General features: G+C 46.6%; 2 protein-coding genes across 3 annotated transcripts in view; both read right to left on the reverse strand.

Annotated features, from left to right (window-relative positions):
* FAXDC2 (fatty acid hydroxylase domain containing 2) overlaps nt 1–20,666 on the reverse strand; it is an 881,086-nt gene that overhangs the window by 427,284 nt on the left and 433,136 nt on the right. The gene's annotated exons all lie outside the window — the stretch shown is intronic.
* Nucleotides 1–20,666, reverse strand: part of PCCB (propionyl-CoA carboxylase subunit beta) — an 89,057-nt gene that overhangs the window by 64,538 nt on the left and 3,853 nt on the right. The window contains exons 2-4 of the mRNA XM_068131854.2: nt 15,270–15,383; nt 14,941–15,009; nt 10,738–10,794 (exon numbers count right to left, since the gene is read on the reverse strand). Of these exons, the coding sequence (XP_067987955.2) occupies nt 10,738–10,794; nt 14,941–15,009; nt 15,270–15,383 (240 nt within the window). The remainder of the gene's footprint in view (nt 1–10,737; nt 10,795–14,940; nt 15,010–15,269; nt 15,384–20,666) is intronic.

Consider the following 20,666-nt stretch of genomic DNA (forward strand, 5'->3'; position numbering starts at 1 on the left):
CCACTTGTTTGACCAGTCTGTGATTTTGTCCAGGTCTTCAGAGAGTGAGGAGGCTGCAGACTGCCGATCTGAGGGAAGAGGAATGGAGCGGCAGAGAGTGGAGTCATCAGCAAAGAGATAGAGAGGATTTTCCAGAGAGTCAGAGAGATCATTGATAAAGACCAGAAAAAGCACAGGGCCCAGCACACTTCCTTGGGGAACTCCAGCCTGAACAGGAAGGGGAGATGAGAGAAATCCATTCAGGGCCACACGTTGACTACGACCAGAGAGGAAGTCCGCAAGCCATGCATGGAGATTTCCATGGATACCATAGGAGGAGAGTTTGGTGAGCAGAGCTGGGTGCCAGACCATATCAAAGGCCCTTGATATGTCAAGGGAGACAGCTCTGATTTCCTGTTTGGCATTGAGGACCTCCATCCATTGTTGAGACAGCAGAAGCAGCATGTCCAGAGTAGAGTGACCTGGTCTGAAACCAAATTGATGATCAGAGATCAAGCCATTGGAGAAGAGGAAAGATTTCATATCCGAAGCAATGATGGATTCCATGACTTTGCTGATAATTGGGAGCAGGCTGATTGGTCTGTAGTTGCAAGGATCTGTTTTTGCACCTTTTTTGTGTAAAGCGGTAATGTTAGCTGATTTCCAGGATGCTGGCAGATGACCTTGAGCAAAAGATAGGGTGAAAAGAACAGAGAGAGGGTGAGATAGAGCGGCAGAGCAGGATTTTAAGACCCGTGGGCTGATGCCGTCTGGTCCAGTTGCAGAATCAGAGTCGAGGTTTGACAAAAACTCCTCCACCTTATCCACGTATATAATTTCCCATCAACATCAGACCACATTAACTTGAGACTTTTTGCTATTTTTATGTAATAATCCTTTTCTTTCATCTTGGCACATGAGACACCAACAACACCATGACCACTGTTATAAGCTTCATAATCATCACCAACAATACATACCCTATAGAAAAGATCTTGCGAGATCTCAGTCAGCGAGGGCACGGTTTTTCAAAGCTGTCCACACTCTCACGCTTTCGAAGTTAAGTAATTGTTCACAATTGTGTTTTTGTCGAAACTGTATTTATCTTTCGGTGTGTGTACCTATAGTGTGTCCCTAGGAAGATTCTCGGTGTTAATCTTTCATACCTGTATAAAAAATCGTCGGTTAATTTGTGCCACGTCTTTTGAGGCCTTGTACCGTGTCCTATCTTGAGGCTTTGTTTTTCTCTCAGCGGTCCGTCGATTGTGCTCCAATTACTTTCGTTCTCTCAGTTTTTCCCAGTCTTTTCACCCCATACTTCCTTGTTTAAAATCTCAACAAAAAAAACCAAAGAAACATTTCCTTCTCTGTTCTTATTCGTTAATACGTTGTTCTTATTCATTCATTCGTTCGTTCTTCGACCACGTGTTTCACCCCCATTTCCCCAGATAGTTTTCACTGTTAAATTTTAAAATGTTTAAACTTTCCCCTGAAGTACTGTATTCTGTCGTATATTATAACACCTTTTTCTTCTTCTTTAAAAGGGTGCTTTCGACTTGCTCACCAAATCTATTCATTCCAAAAAAAAATTCCATCTCTAACAGTTCCTATTTCCTACATTCCCGAAACTCACTTGCACTGCACGCCCCCCCCCCCCCCCTCCCCTCCAGCGTCCTTAAACTTATTTTTGACTCGAAGGTCACAAGAAACTCATTTTGCAATAAATGTTCGTTTCCCATTAATCGTACACTTTCTAAAATCCAAACTCGCCCCTCCCCTCCAAAACTTCCCTATCACCCCTCCCCTCCAAATCTCCCCCCTTGCCCCTCCCCTCCAAATCTTCCACATCACCCATCTCTTTCAAATCTTCCCCCTTGCCCCTAACCTCCAAATCTTCCCCATCACCCATCCCTTTCAAATCTTCCCCCTTGAGCCTCCCCTCCAAATCTTCCCCATCACCCATCCCTTTCAAATCTCCCCCCTTGCCCCTTCCCTCCAAAACTCCCCCCACACCCCTCCCCTCCTAGACTCCCCCCTCACCCCTCCCCTCCTAGACTCCCCCCTCACCCCTCCCCTCCAAATCTCCCATCCCTTTCAAATCCCCCCCCTTGTCCGTTCCCTCCTAAACTCCCCCACAACCCCTCCCCTCATAAACTCCCCCCTCGCTCCTACCCTTCAAATCTACCCACCCTCATTTCTTCTCCATTTCCCCCCTCTCACCCCTCCTCCTCAAAGCGTCCTTCACACTTCTTCCCCCTTCCAACTCTCACCGCCATCTCCCCCAACCTTCTGCCTCGCTCTTCCACCTCCTCAAATAACACCTCACTGTGCCTCACCCAATCACCATCAAACCTTTTGTCCGCCCCATCCTTCCCTTTCTCCGAGCTATTCTGAAATCTCTGACACACTGTCAACAGCTCTCCCTACCTCTTCCTCCTCTTCCACATCTTACCCTACCCCTCCCCCCCCCCCCCCCCCCTGTTCTGTATCCGATCCTCCCCTTTCCTCTTCATTAACGGTATGGACCTCAAACATCCGGGGCCTTCGCTCAAACTTGACTGATCTCCCCATACAGGTTGCTTCTGACAAACCAGACGTGATCTGCTTAACAGAAACTTTCCTCCTTCATGATGTCTCTGATTCCTTAGTATCTCTCCCGGGTTACTCCCTCCTCCGGTATAATAGACCTGAGCCTCGTCCTGGAGGTGGGGTTGCTATCTTTATCAAAAACTCTCTTCCTCACTCGCCCTGCACTGCCCTCTCTCCACCTCACCCCCAGGAATACCTCTGGCTATGGCTTCCCCTTCGCTCCCACCTCTTGTTCATATGTGTGTTGTACCGTCCACCAAACAGTGATGACTCCATCTACATCTCGCTGTCTGATAATATGGACCAACTTCTATCTACTCATCCCAACTCTCTCTTCCTCATATGTGGTGATTTCAATTGTCACCATGCCAGTTGGCTGGGTGTGGGTACCTCTCTCACCAGCCATGGCTCCTCAGCAAAAGACTTCTGCGACTCACTGGGACTGACACAATCTGTCAATTTCCCCACCTGGATCGCAGTCAACGGAGCATCTTCTCTTCTGGACTTGGTTATGACTAACTTCCCTGCAAATGTCTGCTGCTCTTCTTCTGCTCCAATCGGCTCATCTGATCATGTGCTTGTTAAAGTGGACATTTCTCTGACCATTCTCAGAGAGCCTCCTCAGCGTCGACGAGTCTGGCATTTCACTCAGGCCAACTGGCACGGTCTTCAAGCAGCCATCAATCATCTGGACTGGTCTCCCATCTCTACCGCCTCTGACATCAACTCATCCTGGGAATTCTTCCAAAGTAAATTGCTCTCTCTCTCATGCACAGATTTATCCCATCTCGTCGTCAGTTGTCATACCCTTCCTCCCGTCCATGGTACACAGAATCTTGTGGTGAGGCTGTTGCCCAGAAACAACTTGCCTTCGTCTCCTGGAAAGCAAATCCAACGGAAGGAAATCTCATTTCCTTTCACAAAGCCCGAAACAAGTGTGTGTTCACCCTCAGGAGAGCCAGGAAACAATATCTCTCCACTCTCAAGACCGATCTCTCAAACCTATCTCCCTCTTCCAAATCCTGGTGGTGTCTGGTCAAATCCAGACGCCACCAAAACTCCCCCCACGAGAACGAAAATTCATGGGGGCGGCCTCGAGAGGAGGACCACTCTGATATCACGACTTCTAGAGGTCAGAAGTCAACGGTTTCAAGGTAGACGTATCCTCCGTGGGCCTCGAAGCAGACCACGAGGTTCTCCTCCGGGCCTACTTGTGCTTTTTGCCATAAACCAGGACACTTGATGTCCCACTGTCATGCTTTGGGAAAGGAAAATCAGGAGCGGAGTCCGACTAGTACAACTCCGAATGCGATGGCAAACGTGAGAAATCGCCCACAGAAGAGTTACCAACCATTTATTTATGAGGGGTTTGTCTCATTGGAGGGAGACTCGACTAACCCAAGACCTGTTAGGGTATTGAGGGACACAGGAGCACATCAATCCTTAATGCTTGAAGGCATTTTGCCATTGTCGGAGAGTACAGCAACTGGTGATAGTGTTCGGTTACAAGGGATCGGTGGCTGGGTTAGCGCTCCCCTTCATGTCATCAATCTAGAGTCTGATTTGGTGTCAGGACCGGTCACCGTGGGGTTGCAAGCCACTCTTCCTGTAGAGGGAGTATCAGTTGTGGTTGGGAATGATTGGGCCGGGGGTCAAGTTTCTAGTTACCTGATGGTTGTGAAAAAGTCCGATATGGGAAATAACACCACACCAGTCAGGGATGGAGGCAAAGTTGGCAAGCTTTTTGTAGGTGGACTGAACTTCAAAACAAAGGAAGAGGTTCTGGAGTCTACCTTCAACAAATATGGACCGCTTTTGGAAGTGCTGCTGATAAAAGACAGGGAGAGCCAAAAGTCAAGAGGGTTTGGCTTTGTCACATTTGAAAACTCAAAGGACGCCAGGAATGCAGAAAAGGATCTGAATAACCAGGAGTTGGAGGGTCGGACCATAACAGTAGGGAAGGCATTTCGTCGGCGTCGAGGGGGCTACAGAAGAGGACAACTTGGCGGTCGTGTTGGTGGTGGCCGCAGCCGATATTGCTATGGAGGCTCGCAGAGTTACGGCAGCTCCCGAAAGGACGACTATCAGGGTAGCGGCCGAGGAGACCTTTATTCACGTGACTACAGTGACAGGTGGTCCAACCGTGAATCTTAGGGAAGTTAGAAAGAGTTGAAGCACTTCATGCTGCGGAGCAGCCGAGCCAAAATTCCTACACGGATTAACCGTGAACGCCACATTCCTAAAGGCGTCCCGGTCGTGAACTTTCCCACACGGATTAACCGTGAACGCCACGTTCCTAAAGGCGTCCATGTAGTAAATGTTCCTGCACGGACTAACCGTGAATTTCACGTTCCTAAAGGCGTCCATGTAGGGAATACTCAGCTCGGCCTCCCGGGAAAACGTGCTATCAGGAGGCAATAGGTGGTTTGTTTACAAGTTGGCCTGCAAAGAAAGTTTTCACTGTGGTCAAACTTTCTTTCCTGAAGGGGGGAAGTGTTACGGTCTCGGCCTTAATGATTGTTGTTATGAGTAGTGTTGCTGGTTCGAAATATTCTAGATAGTATGCTTATTGTGACTTAAGGGAAAGGGTTGTTGTGAGTAAAAGATTTAAAAGCGCTCCTGGTAAAATGTGGCCGGAAATCCGGATCGAGACCGGAAGAGGTGGAGCTAAGGAAAAAAAGAGAGGTGGTGGTTGAAGCTCCGGGCCGAGCGTTCGACGTACTGGGTGAGGGAACTTTGCGTCCTTGAAGGGAAGTTCAGTCGATAAGAAATATCGCCGGAGTGCGTGGAGCCGGTGTCGTCGGGTATTCTCCTTCAGGTTCCGGAGGATCCAGGCCTTGATAATCCGGGTTGGAGCAAAAGCCATCCGTCATCTTGGCCACGCGAGCACCCGGCCGTGAACCGGCTTTCGTCGTGTCGGCTGTACATTATACCCTGGTGGATTGCCGGGAACGGCTGTGCCAGAAAGGGACACGTGAGAATTATACGGAGGCTCGCGGGTTGGACCGCAACGTGTACGTCGGAGCGCATCTTTGTGAGGTTCCTCGCCACCGCTGTGTTGCTGGGGGCTGAGCACGTGACCTCGGGGTCGTCTCGCTCGTCTACGCCTCAATTGACCACCGGGCCTTGACTCCCCGATCGCGGGAGGGAGCGCACCTTTGGGAGGTTCCTCGCCACCGCTGTGATGCTGGGGGCTGAGCACGTGACCTCGGGGTCGTCTCGCTCGTCCACGCCTCAATTGACCACCGGACCTTGACTCCCCGATCGCGGGAGCGCACAGAGACATTGGGACTTCGCCTTGGAGGAGAGCAGAGACATTGGGGGAGGTGCCGTGAGTGGGGTTAAGGGGCTTGACAAGGATATTATCGTAAGATTTGAAAGTAGGGGTGATTGCCCCCATTGCTGTCTGGCTCTTTGTGTGTGATTTATAATATAGTATCATTTGCTTATAACTTGGTGTGGTTGCATCATTGGTTCGGCTGTTTCATTTTCTGGTTCCATTGAGGGATGTTATCTGCTGGGTTTCAACCAGGGATAACACATCTTTCTGCCGGGGACCCTCTCGGGGTTCGGAGGTCCACCGAGACCAGAGGAAAGGGGGGGGGGGGGCGTAACAGTACAAAGAGGGATGGGTTTGTGACACAAGATTTAGAGGCAAACACAGAGTTGAGGCATTCGGGTTTGTCACGTGCGGAGTCAGCTGTGTAGCCGTTTGACGTAAGGGAGGGGATGGAGGGGGAACAAACACCAGAAACGGATTTTTTTTTTTTTTTTTTTTGTATACAAGGTCGAGGCTCGTGAAAGAGCGAACATTAATCACACAGAAAGACAAACCGACACATAAAACATATAACATCGGGAGCGGGAGACAAGATGGGGAGAGAGGGGGAAGGACACAAACACAACATTTGAGAGCAGGGACCGAGAGACATGGAGACATCGAGAGATCTGAGAGAGGGCGAGGGCTTGGGGGGGGGGGGCATGGGAAGGAGGCGGTGGGAGAGGTATAAAACATATGGACACTGCCAGGACTTCCAGGAAAGAAGTTGGAATTTCAAACAAGGTGGATCTGGGGTGAATTAGCGGGGGTAGAAAAGATCAAAGTTTTGGATGGGGTAAGATAAGAGATGGTGGTGAACAGCTGTTTTAAAGACCTGGAGGGAGGAGTGGGATTGAAGGGAGTGAGGGAGTTTGTTCCAGAGGCGGGAGAAAAGAGGAATGAAAGAGTGAAGGTGAGCAGAGAGCCGAGATTTCGGCCGTTTAACCATCAGAGGGTTGCTGGCAGATCTTGTGCGACCTGTAGGAATATTTGGGGGACAGAGCACAGAGAGAGCTGGGGGTGCAAGGCCGGAGAGGAGTCGGTAGAAGACAGAAAGACCACCTACCTGCCTGCGGTGAGTGAGTGAAAGGCCCTCAGAGATAGCTTCATCGCGGGAGATTCCAATAATTCTGAAAGCTTTGGTTTCAACAGCGTGAAGCCGAGCTAGGTGTGAGGCAGGAGCACCGGCCCATAGGGGAGAACAGTATTCCATTGAGCTGCGGATGAAAGCCTTGTATGTGGTGAGGAGCTCAGGTGGGCCGAGGAAGGACTTCGCACGACGGAGGATGCCCAGTCGGCGACTGGCTTTGGAGGCCAGCTTGGAAATGTGGTTTTCCCAAGAAAGATCATGGCAGATGGTGAGACCCAAAAGCTTGAGCGACAGAACTTCTTGGAGAGGATTGTTGAGAAAGTAGATGGGAGGGTTGTCCAGTCGATCTTTTCGGAGAGACATAGTAAGAGTGTGAGATTTGTCAGGATTGAAAGACATGTTCCACTTGTTTGACCAGTCTGTGATTTTGTCCAAGTCTTCAGAGAGTGAGGAGGCTGCAGACTGCCGATCTGAGGGAAGAGGCTTGGAGCGGCAGAGAGTGGAGTCATCAGCAAAGAGATAGAGGATTTTCAAGAGAGTCAGAGAGATCATTGATGAAGACCAGAAAAAGCACGGGGCCCAGAACACTGCCTTGGGGAACTCCAGCCTGAACAGGAAGAGGAGATGAGAGAAACCCATTCAGGGCCACACGTTGACGACGACTAGAGAGGAAGTCCGCCAGCCATGCGTGGATATTTCCATGGATACCAAAGGAGGAGAGTTTGGTGAGCAGAGCGGGGTGCCAGACCGTGTCGAAGGCACGTGATATGTCGAGGGAGACAGCTCTAATTTCCTGTTTGGCATTGAGGACCTCCATCCATTGTTGAGACAGCAGAAGCAGCATGTCCAGAGTAGAGTGACCTGGTCTGAAACCAAATTGATGATCAGAGATCAAGCCATTGGAGAAGAGGAAAGATTTCATATCCGAAGCAATGATGGATTCCATGACTTTGCCGATAATTGGGAGAAGGCTGATTGGTCTGTAGTTGCTAGGATATGTTTTTGCACCTTTTTTGTGCAAAGCGGTGATGTTGGCTGATTTCCAAGCAGATGGCAGTTGACCTTGAGCAAAAGAGAGGGTGAAGAGAACAGAGAGAGGGTGAGGTAGAGCGGCAGAGCAGGATTTTAGGACCCGTGGGCTGATGCCGTCGGGTCCAGTTGCAGAATCAGAGTCGAGGGTTGACAGAAACTTTTCCACCTTGTCAGGAGGAAAGGACACGGAGTCCAGGAGCAGCAGGGTACGACTGGCTATGGTGGGTACAGAGAGGGATGGGTTTGGGACACAAGATTTAGAGGCAAACACAGAGTTGAGGCATTCAGCTTTTTCACGTGCGGAGTCAGCTGTGTAGCCGTTTGAGGTAAGGGAGGGGATGGAGGGGGAACAAACACCAGAAACGGATTTGACCAGACGCCACCAGGATTTGGAAGAGGGAGACAGATAAGAGAGTTCGGTCTTGAGAACGGAGAGATATTGTTTCCTGGCTCTCCTGAGGGTGGACACACACTTGTTTCGGACTTTGTGAAAGGAAATGAGATTTCCTTCCGTTGGATTTGCTTTCCAGGAGACGAAGGCAAGTTGTTTCTGGGCAACAGCCTCCAGATAAGATTCCGTGTACCATGGACGGGAGGAAGGGTATGACAACTGAAGATGAGATGGGATAAATCTGTGCATGAGAGAGAGCAATTTACTTTGGAAGAATTCCCAGGATGAGTTGATGTCAGAGGTGGTAGAGATGGGAGACCAGTCCAGATGATTGATGGCTGCTTGAAGACCGTGCCAGTTGGCCTGAGTGAAATGCCAGACTCGTCGACGCTGAGCAGGCTCCCTGAGGATGGTCAGAGAGATGTCCACTTTAACAAGGACATGATCAGATGATCCGATTGGAGCAGAAGAAGACCAGCAGACATTTTCAGGGAAGTTAGTCATAACCAAGTCCAGAAGAGAAGATGTTCCGTTGACTGAGATCCGGGTCGGGAAATTGACAGATTGTGTCAGTCCCAGTGAGTCGCAGAAGTCCTTTGCTGAGGAGCCATGGCTGGTGAGCGAGGTACCCACACCCAGCCAACTGGCATGATGACAGTTGAAATCACCACATATGAGGAAGAGAGAGTTGGGATGAGTAGATAGAAGTTGGTCCATATTTTCAGACAGCGAGATGTAGATGGAGTCATCACTGTTTGGTGGACGGTACAACACACATATGAACAAGAGGTGGGAGCGAAGGGGAAGCCGTAGCCAGAGGTATTCCTGGGGGTGAGGTGGAGAGAGTGCAGTGCAGGGCGAGTGAGGAAGAGAGTTTTTGATAAAGATAGCAACCCCACCTCCAGGACGAGGCTCAGGTCTATCATACCGGAGGAGGGAGTAGCCCGGGAGAGATACTAAGGAATCAGAGACATCCTAAAGGAGGAAAGTTTCTGTTATTCACGTCTGGTTTGACAGAAGCAACCTGTATGGAGAGATCAGTTAAGTTTGAACGAAGGCCCCGGATGTTTGAGGTCCATACCGTTAATGAAGAGGAAGGGACCTGGACAAAATCACAGACTGGTCAAACAAGTGGAACATGTCTTTCAATCCCGACAAATCTCACACTCTTACGATGTCTCTCCGAAAAGACCGACTGGACAACCCTCCCATCCACTTTCTGAATAATCCTCTCCAAGAAGTTCTGTCACTCAAGCTTTTGGGTCTCACTATCTGCCATGATCTTTCCTGGGAAAACCACATTTCAAATCTGGCCTCGAAAGCCAGTCACCGACTGGGCATCCTCCGTCGTGTGAAGTCCTTCCTTGGCACACCTGAGCTCCTCACCACATACAAGGCTTTCATCCGCAGCTCAATGGAATACTGCTCTCCCCTCTGGGCTGGTGCTCCTGCCTCACACCTAGCTCGTCTTCACGCTGTTGAAACCAAAGTGTTCAGAATCATTGGAATCTCCCGCGATGAAGCTATCTCCGAGGGCCTTTCACTTACTCACCGCAGGCAGGTTTGGTGGTCTTTCCATCTTCTACCGACTCCTCTCCGGCCTTGCTCCCCCAGCTCTCTCTGGGCTCTGTCCCCCAAATATTCCTACAGGTCGCACAAGATCTGCCTGCAACCCTCTTATGGTTAAACTGCCAAAATCAAGACTCTCTGTTCACCTTCACTCCTTCATTCCTCTTTTCTCCCGCCTCTGGAACAAACTCCCTCACTCTTCAATCCCACTCCTCCCTCCAGGTCTTTAAAACAGCTGTTCACCACCATCTCTTATCTTCCCCCATCCAAAACCTTGATCTTTTCTACCCTGCTAATTTCACCCCAAATCCACTTTTTTGAAATACCAACTTCTTTCCTGGAAGTCCTTGGTGTCCTTGTGTTTTATACTTCTCCCAGCCCCCTCCCCCTTCCCACGCCTCCTCCCCCCAAGCCCTCTCCCTCCCACACATCTCCCGATGTCCCTGCTCTCAAATGTTGTGTTTGTGTGCTTCCCCTTCTCTCCCCATCTTGTCTACCGCTCTCCTTTTTATATACTTTGTTTGTCTGTTTGATTTGTTTGTGTGATAAATGTTAGCTCTTTCATGAGCCTCGATTCTGTATACAAAAAAAACAAAAAAACAAACAAAAAAAAAACATTTGGATAGCACAATGAAAAGTCAAAAAGTCTCAAAGTCAAAAAAGTAGTCTGTGTGTGATTGGCCATCGAGCATCTCCCACATGACAAACACAATAATATAGTTTAAACTCCAGGCACAAACCACCTTGCGTGATCCCACCTGCTCTCACCTTGCATATTTTCTGTGCGTGTACTCCGGACAAGCTTCCACCAAAAACCGTGAAATCCTGTGCAGCACAGCGAAGCAAACACGCTTCATCATTACTCGCTCCGAGTTAGCAATCCTCAGCATGCAAATGGGTACGACAGTTTAAATTTCTAAACAGTTTAAAATTTGGATTTTCCTTATCGTTTTGAATGTACAGGATAATCATTAGTCTGTGTTGAGCACATGAGATAAGGACTAAATGTGCGAGTCTCAATGGATACATAAAAGTTGACAGAAAAGCTCACATGTATGCATTGGAGCAAAAACAAACTATAACTAGAAAGCATCTGAAAATGCAAAGCCCATCCACGTCCACTTTATATTCAGTATTCAGACTTGTTTTTCTATATGTTAAACATGACAAAAACAACTAAAAATAAAATACCCAAAAAAATTGATGATCTTAGGTGACCTTGACCTTTTGACTTCAAAACCAATAGGCTTCAGTGACGGAATATGCAAACTCTGCTCAAATTTCATATTTTTGGATGAAAATTGATGATTTTAGGTGATGCTGACCTTTCACCTTTTGACAAAATTGCTGCCCCCCTGTCATGTGACCAGATCCTCAGCTCTAATTGGTGGACGTTTGTGAGGGACATACATACACCGGACGGACAGACAAATGCTTTGTCAGACACCATTGCCCTACGGACTACGCCGTAAAAAGTTACGGCCCAGACAGACACAGAGAAGTGACAGCAAAACCCTGTCTCCCGCTGCAAGGTGGGTGGGCTAACTATAACGGCACTCGGTAGACAGCATACCTCCGCCAAGCTGACCAGTTTACGTTTTGTATCCGACTGATAGGCCAGATCTGCATCCAGACCTGAATCAAAATCTAATCGACTTGATCTTGTCACCTTCTCAACTCATCCACAACTTTTTGAAATATCATGCTATATATCGTTTTTGGCCCCATCTCTAAATGGTGAAGAATCCCTTTTATAACTCTATTATCCGGATCTTCACCAAAATCTAATCAATTTGTCCTCGTCACACACCCAACCTCCCCACCAAATTTCATCCAAATCCGTCCATATCTTTGAGATATCCTGTTCACAGACAAACAGACAGACAGACAGGGGGTGAAAACAAAACTCCCGTCCACCTTTGGTGGTGGAGGTAATAAATGAATAAAACATTGTTAAGAAAATAATGATTTCCATTGACGTATTATAGTTAATGACATTGTATCGAGAATTAATGATGACAAATCAATTGAGAATGTAAATATCACATCATGCAGGATAAGTATTAGATGGCCAGAAGGTTTTTTTTTTTAGTTCTTTATTTTGTTCTTGACTTCTCCCCTCAACCTGTGCTCACTGCCAGCCTACAAGTGGTTTGAGCATTTGAATATACATTTGCACATCTGCTCTATGTGTCCTTGTACAAACTCACCAATGCTTAAGCTGGCTCTGGTAGTTATGTTGGTTTTTAACAGAAACCTTAAGTAAAGGATGTGGAGATAATTCCAGCGATGCATTGGCAAAAGTTGGCAGCAGTTAGCGAGATTCCATCAAGGGAAACAGTTGGACAGTTAAAAATGGGTAGAGAGGAGCGGAGACAAGTCCAGCTATCAGGGTTGCTCTATTTGGCAGCTGCGAACACGATGATGCAGCAGGCTTGGTCCTGCATGGGCTTTGAAGTGGTCGTTGGTGCTCAGTGGTCATTCTGTCTCTCTTCACCACTCTGCACCATTCAGATGCTGCCTACTCTCAAGGCTCTCGCTGGGACCTAATGCCTCTCGCCCTGCACATTATTACCAGCCTCGAGTTCCTTCACCAATGAGACAATACCACAACTTATATTTGTATGACTAGAATACCTTCAGGGCTTACTGCTGTTTTTGCTGCTGATGCTCTCAGGGCACCCTCACTGCAAAGGCTAATCATATTTGCCACCGTGGCTTCGCAAGTTTCCATGTATGAAATCCGTCATCTCTCCTCCAAGGTGCTCTTCCTGGTTCTCGCTTCCCATGCACTACTACCCACAGCACTCTTCGAACAGGCATGATCCATCGTGTTATAAATTCATCCACCTCCATTTGATTCGATTTCTTCCTGCCATGTTTTATATAATTTATAATTCATTTCAATAATTAATAATTAATAATAATAATAATAATTCAATTATTTCAATTATTTCAATAATAAAAAAATCAATAATTTTCATATAGCCTGGTGTTGGCTTAGCGGTTAGGGTGCCGGCTTGGGATCCTAGGATCCTGAGTTTGAATCCCGGTCGATTGCTGAATTAACGCCAGGGGGGTTGACTCAGCCCGTCATCCTTCCGAGGTCAGCAAATTGAGTACCAGCCTGCTGGGATGAATGATCACGGTGTGTACCCCGATTTAGAATAGGTACACCGTATCCCTGCGCATAGTAAGAGGCGACCAAGGGGTTTTTTTTGTTTTTTGTTTTTTTTGTATACTGAATCGAGGCTCGTGAAAGAGCTGACATTTACTTCACAAACAAAATATATAAAAAGAGGGAGCGGAAGACAAGATGGGGAGAGAAGGGGAAGCACACAAACACTTGAGAGCACACAACATTTGAGAGCAGGGAGATGTGTGGGAGGGAGAGGGCTTGGGGGGAGGAGGCGTGGGAAGGGGGGGGGGGGGAGAAGTATAAAACACAAGGACACCAAGGACTTCCAGGACAGAAGTTGGTATTTCAAAAAAAGTGGAATTGGGGTGAAATTAACGGGGGTAGAAAAGATCAAGGTTTTGGATGGGGGAAGATAAGAGATGGTGGTGAACAGCTGTTTTAAAGACCTGGAGGGTGGAGTGGGATTGAAGAGAGTGAGGGAGTTTGTTCCAGAGGTGGGAGAAAAGAGGAATGAAGGAGTGAAGGTGAGCAGAGAGTCTTGATTTTGGCAGTTTAACCATAAGAGGGCTGCAGGCAGATCTTGTGTGACCTGTAGGAATATTTGCGGGACAGAGCCCAGAGAGAGCTGGGGGGGGCAAGGCCAGAGAGGAGTCGGTAGAAGACGGAAAGACCACCAACCTGCCTGCGGTGAGTGAGTGAGAGGCCCATGGAGTTAGCTTCATCGCGGGAGATTCCAATGATTCTGAATGCTTTGGTTTCAACAGCGTGAAGACGAGCTAGGTGTGAGGCAGGAGCAACAGCCCAGAGGAGAGAGAGCAGTATTCCATTGAGCTGCGGATGAAAGCCTTGTATGTGGTGAGGAGCTCAGGTGTGCCAAGGAAGGACTTCGCACGACGGAGGATGCCCAGTCGGCGACTGGCTTTGGAGGCCAGATTTGAAATGTGGTTTTCCCAGGAAAGATCATGGCAGATAGTGAGACCCAAAAGCTTGAGTGACAGAACTTCTTGGAGAGGATTATTCAGAAAGTGGATGGGAGGGTTGTCCAGTCGGTCTTTTCGGAGAGACATCGTAAGAGTGTGAGATTTGTCAGGATTGAAAGACATGTTCCACTTGTTTGACCAGTCTGTGATTTTGTCCAGGTCTGCAGAGAGTGAGGAGGCTGCAGACTGCCGATCTGAGGGATGAAGAATGGAGCGACAGAGAGTAGAGTCATCAGCAAAGAGATAGAGAGGATTTTCAAGAGAGTCAGAGAGATCATTGATGAAGACCAGAAAAAGCACAGGGCCCAGAACACTGCCTTGGGGAACTCCAGCCTGAACAGGAAGAGATGAGAGAAACCCATTCAGGGCCACACGTTGACTACGACTAGAGAGGAAGTCCGCCAGCCATGCGTGGAGATTTCCATGGATACCAAAAGAGGAGAGTTTGGTGAGCAGAGCGGGGTGCCAGACCGTATCGAAGGCACGTGATATGTCAAGGGAGACAGCTCTAATTTCCTGTTTGGCATTGAGGACCTCCATCCATTGTTGAGAAAGCTTTGTTGTTGGCGTCAGAAAGGGCATCCGGCCATAAAAACATTGCCTCAATCAGGGCCCCATGAAGTCATGGGGCCTGCAAGGCCAACCCCCACTCTAGCGGGGGGGAAAAATGGCCTTAAAACGATCATTCATTCATTTCATTCATGTTTTATATAATCTATGCTGGCCAATGATAAGTTGTGATTATATAGTCATTTCTTTCCATTATTTTATGCTTATTGTCCACCAATGCAGACCAACACGATCCTTGTCAAAGTCTTGTATTCCTTTATGTACGATAAACAACTCTCTTACCTGGCTGAAGACAAAGACTGTACGGCCATTAATCTCTCCACGACCTGTCACCACGCTATCACCAGGAATCTGCAGGAGCAGAATTAGAAAATAAATAGAGAAACAGGGAAGAGACATGTTGGGCAAGGAAAGATGAAAATAAATGGATTATTGATCCAAAGTTTGTGTTTGGGCGATCAAAGCTCAGCATCATCGAACCTACTATTCAACGGGGGAGAAAACCAGGACAATTCCAGAATATCAAAGACAGATTAGGGAATATGACAGACAAAGAAAAGAAAAGACAAGCAAGAAAAAAGTTATCATCCATCTTTGTCGTTTTTCCATGCCTTAGTCTGGTCCATGTTGAAATCTGAACAGCGATGTTCCACAAAAGCATCAAATTCCATGAAGGATCCATGATCAAGTAGCACATGCAGTCGCTCCCGAGCTGTCAGCTTACCCTGCACAATGCAATGGCATGATCAGTACAAAAATAATCAGCTCCACAATAAAAAATATTTATTATTTCAAAGGAGGCAGGGGGTTTACTCCACGAAACACAAAAAAGAAAGCACTATTCTTGGTACACTGTGTTAATAATAATAATTTCAAAAAAATAACTTTTAATGCCAAAATCTGTCTCCGTGTGCTTTATACAAGGAATAGCTAGTAACAATCAATTACAGTTCTCCTTCAAATTGTAATACAATATTATGTTGTTGTTGTTTTTTTTACTACAGAGTCAAGGCTCGTGGAAAAGCTAGAACATTCAGCGAACCAAGACGCAGCAGGACAAAAGGAACAGTAGAGATGGAGGGGGGGCCGGGGGGAGGGACCAACAGCGGAGTTGGAGGACAAAACAGAGGGAGGCTTGGACAAACAATGTGTGTGGGGAGAAATGGGGGGCAGGAGAGGATGCCTAGGGTGGACAAGATGAATACAGAAGGAAAAACTGGGAATTTAGAAGAAGGAGGGTTTGGGGTTGAGTGTAGAAAAGATTATGGTTTGGATTGGGGATGATCTGAGATGGTTGTGGACAGATGTTCTGAAGACCTGCAAAGAAGAATGAGATGTTCAACTTGTATAACAGTACTGTACAATAAATAAAATTGAGGAACAGACATTAAAAAACCAGATGTGAGTTCTACAGTTTACCAGACTCCGTGGTGTGATGGTTAGAGCTTCCGCTCTGAGTCTGGGCGGTCGGCGGTTTAAAACGTGGCCGAGTCATGTGGTGCAGCAGATAAACACAAAAATTGTGCATTTTATGAGAAAAGCATGAAATTTTTAACATAGTTAGTGCATACCATAAGGTTTATTTTCAGATGTGGAGGGAAGTCAGATTTGACCTCTGAGAACCGTGAGAGGTCAAATCCAAAATGGCCGCCAGTCCACCGAGTCTAATGTTCAAACGCGCTTAATTTTGGAACCAAATAGTGTAGAAAGACATTATAGGTGTCATTTCCAACTAAATTGGGGATGCCCAGAGGTGAATGATGCTTTCAATGAACTCCTAGGCATGCCAAGTGAGGTCAGTGAAGGCTCAATGTTACTGCTAGAGCGATTTGTGGTGCTGATGTACGATAGAACCAGTGAGAGCACGGAAGTGAATGATGCCAGGAAACAGCTCTTCACACAGAAGTGTAGAACTCTAGAGAACATTCCTCCAACCCAGGCAACATTCAAGCAGCACATCAAGCGCACTTGCTACCAGGCCAACTGTTGTAACCAGGCATTGGTCATGGATCCAGAGATGCCAGACCCACCTGACTGGGGCTGGACAAAGGAGACAACTGGGTGGCAGCCTCTTTGGACCACTCTCCCTGAAGCATCAAAATCGTGCCATGAATTGATCGACTGTGGCTGCAAGAAAGGGTGCACTGGACGCTGCAAGTGTGCCAAAGCTGCATTCAAGTGCACTGCACTGTGCTTCTGTTCTGGAGACTGTTAGATTTAGATCATTACCAATTTTCATCATTGCACTTGATTTAATGTAAGCTTTGGTGGACATACTTGGTTAACTACAGTTATTTTTTCAGAGGTTATTGCATCATTCCTTGCAGTGTAAACACTTTTTTTTCATCATTTCTGGTCTTTGGGTGTTCTGTACCTATCCCTGTACCTGAAAAAATAAAGTTTTAAAAGTTCAAATGAAATTTTTCCAATAGCAGTTCCAACTGCAGTATCATAAAAATAGATATTTAACATAATTTGACCTTGACCGTGACCTAAATGCATGTCCTTGAGTTCTGGCGATCTCAAAAGTATCACCAAATGAATGGGCATCCCCAATTTAGTTGGAAATGACACCTATAAGCGCGTTTGAACATTAGACCCGGTGGACTGGCGGCCATTTTGGATTTGACCTCTCACGGTCCTCAGAGGTCAAATCTGACTTCCCTCCACATCTGAAAATAAACCTTATGGTATATACTAACTAGGCTAGAAATTTCATGCTTTTCTTAAAAAATGCACAATTTGTTAAAATATGAGAGCTTATCCGCTGTACTAATGCCAAATATTTCAAAAATGGAACGTGCTGATTCCTTGCTCGACATTCAGCATTTAAAAGGTAAAGAACATGGACAATCCCCATAGGTTGACATCCATGGGAAGGAGGAAATATCTCGCTGAGTGTGGTGAAAAAGGCGGTGCCATTGTGACGTCGTTAATACCCAGAATACACCGGTAAGTGACGGCACTTCCCCCAAGCTCGGTGGCTGTTTGTCTTGTCTAACCTTATGTCGTGCTGCACATTCTCGTCTGTAAGTCCTTGTGTGACAGCTCCACGATGGGGCTTCGATCATGAAAAAATAAAAGAATAAAAGTTTGTTTAAATTGTAGTATTGCATTATCTGTGGCCAAAAAAACACGTTTTCCAACAATAGCGTCATTGACAATTGCGTAGCACGTGACCGTCTCTGACAAAACAAAACTGTACAACATTCGTCACCAACGATCTTGCTTCGCCACGAGGGTCTTTAAACTACCTTTCGTGAAGTTATTGATGCGGTCCCTTTAGTCTGGGATCCGAGACCTCAAAATTTGATTTTGAAGTGACACCCCTGCTATAAAATGTTTGACCCCTAGATCATGTCTGTGGGGGTGTTAGCCACCAGAAAAGTGACTTTAGCAAGGTAGTTTGGATTGCGCGAATTCTATAGGGACGTTTTTTAACTTGGGGCGTCAACTGTAAAAAAGCAAGAAATTTAGGGGTAGGGGAAATTCAATTGACCATATATCCCATAATACAGGGGTGAGTGCAACAAATTACCACTCATTCTTTTTGTTATAAAGTTGGCTTTTATAGGAAACATGATTCAACGTGATTGGACCATCCATGAGGTCAGCAGAGGTCAAAAGGTCACGGAAAGTGGGTTAAGCTAAAAGTTTAGCTCCTTTAGTAAATAAAATCACATTTTTCCTACTTCAAGCTCAATATAGCCAAACTTTTACATCCAAAATATGTTGTTTGTACCCCTCTGATGTTTTTGGGAAAGAAATGCCCCGACTGAACTTAACTTACTGGCATGTATGTCACTTTAGATTTGCATAACTTTAAAAAATCACCAAAATCGGGCATTCACACTATCTATTTGCACGGTACTCTTCAACATGTTTTAAAACGACAAGTCATACCACATACTGTCTGGAAAAGTGTCATTACCTCTATTTACTCATCATCATCACCGTCATCAGTCAGAAGCCGTCCACGGCTTCGTCCACGGCTTCGGGAGAAGAAAAATTCGGAAAGGTAGGGTGTGCAATCCCAGTCAATGATGAAATTGAAATACCATATGAAGGTGCCTCTAGTCAAGTCCCGGTCGACTTGTACAATCACTTGGCATGGTTACTAACAGAGGGAGATGAGTGTCTCGGTGAAGATGGCAAAGTCGAGCTTACCAAAGATGATGAAGAGAAGGTACTGAATTTGGCACAGGACATTGTAGGATGTCTTAGCAGGCAGCCACTTCCCAAACACATCGGTGTTGCCCTACATATTCTGAAGCAAACACGTAGTAAAAACCTTGTGACAATGATTAACAAATTTGGACACTGCATCAGTTATCCCACTGCTCAGCGACACATCACAACAGCCGCCAATGATGTTTCTGAACGAGAAGAAAGGGAAGGGTTGTTCATTCCAACAAACATCACACCAGGACACTTTAACCACTATGCATTGGATAACTTAAACTTCCATTCAGAGACACAAGATGGTGGTAGTTTTGATGCTACAACAAATATAATTTATCAGTACACATTTGAGGGAGAAGGAAGTGGGGAGGTAGTGGGGGCAGTGCCCCTTAAGAAAATCAGGAAACTGACTATCAGTGAACCAGACAAATTCGTTCCAGTAAGTAGTAAACTGACACTGAAGGACAGAAGACAGGCTAGGTCATTACGTGATATTGAACTTCCTCATGATGACAAGGGGGAAGCCTGCTTTCTAGCTGACAAGAACATCGTTTGGTTCCTACTGAGGATGTATCCAACACAGTTGATGACGGGTGAAAACGACAAGGACACTGGTAGCCTGACATGGAGCAGCTTCTTTGAATACAGTTCTGGGCAACATACAGAGAAAACAAAGATTGGTTATGGACCATTGCTTCCACAAAACCCAACCAACGCAGATGTAGTCCAGACCTCATTGGACTACTTTGTCTCCTTGAGTCTTAAGATGGGTCAGGCTAAGACGGTGGTGACTTGTGACCAGGCGATATATGACATAGTAAAGGGGTTGTTTAGGAAGGAATCGGAAAAATACAAAGATGTTATTGTTCGACTTGGAGGATTCCATATTGCCCAGAACGTCTTGGGATCTATTGGATTTTTCATAATGGAGAGTGGCATAGAGGACATTCTGGTTTCTAGTGATATCTGTGGTCGAGGTACAGCCAATAAAGTCATGGCAGGAAAAGATTATTATAAGATGGTCCGTTATCATTCATGGTTGAGTGAGGCATTGTTCATGCTGAAGTGGGAGGCATTTGAGAAATGGCTGTTGTTCGAGAAGACTGAGGAGACACTTTCTTTGCTTTCGTCTCTGCTTGAAAGTCTTAGAAATGCCTTTGACAGGAAAGAGAAGGACGAATTTGCTGCACTCATGAAGGAAGTCATGAAATGCCTAGAGTCACTGGAGTCGCTCTGGGGAGATTTTGAGAAGGGATTAGGAGTGACAGCCCATCTTTGGAGCATGTACATAGACATGGTGCTTATCCTAAGGCGTTACATCCATGCTGAGAGAGCTGGGCTATGGCAACAGCACTTACAAGAGGTGCAGAATATGCTACCCTATACCATTGCTTCCGGCCATAGTAAGTACATGTCCTGCCTTCCGATCTATCTCAGTGAGATGCAAAAGCTTCCAGAAACAGCACCAGAAGTGCACGAGGAGTTTGCAGCTGGCAAATTCACAGTTCACCAGACTGCAGGAGACTTTAATGGTGTGTGGACAGACCTTGCCCTTGAACAGACCTACAATAGGGAAGGCAAAACAAGCCTCTTTAAGGGTATAACACAGTCTGAATCAGCACGAGAAAAGTACATCAAGGCTCTACCGTTCATGACCTCTGTCTCTGAAAGTGTAAAACAGATGGCACACATGGCCTCGCCGCAATCTGACCACCACGAGAAGCTGAGGAAAGACGACATGGAAGCCGTGTTGCAGATCAAACGGACCGTGGAAGAGAAGATGCAAAACCCATTCGATCCTTCACTTGCGACAAATAAACTAATGA

This window comes from Myxine glutinosa, chromosome 1 (genome assembly GCF_964187855.1).
Source record: "Myxine glutinosa chromosome 1, kmMyxGlut1.1, whole genome shotgun sequence".
Classification (NCBI taxonomy): domain Eukaryota; kingdom Metazoa; phylum Chordata; class Myxini; order Myxiniformes; family Myxinidae; genus Myxine; species Myxine glutinosa.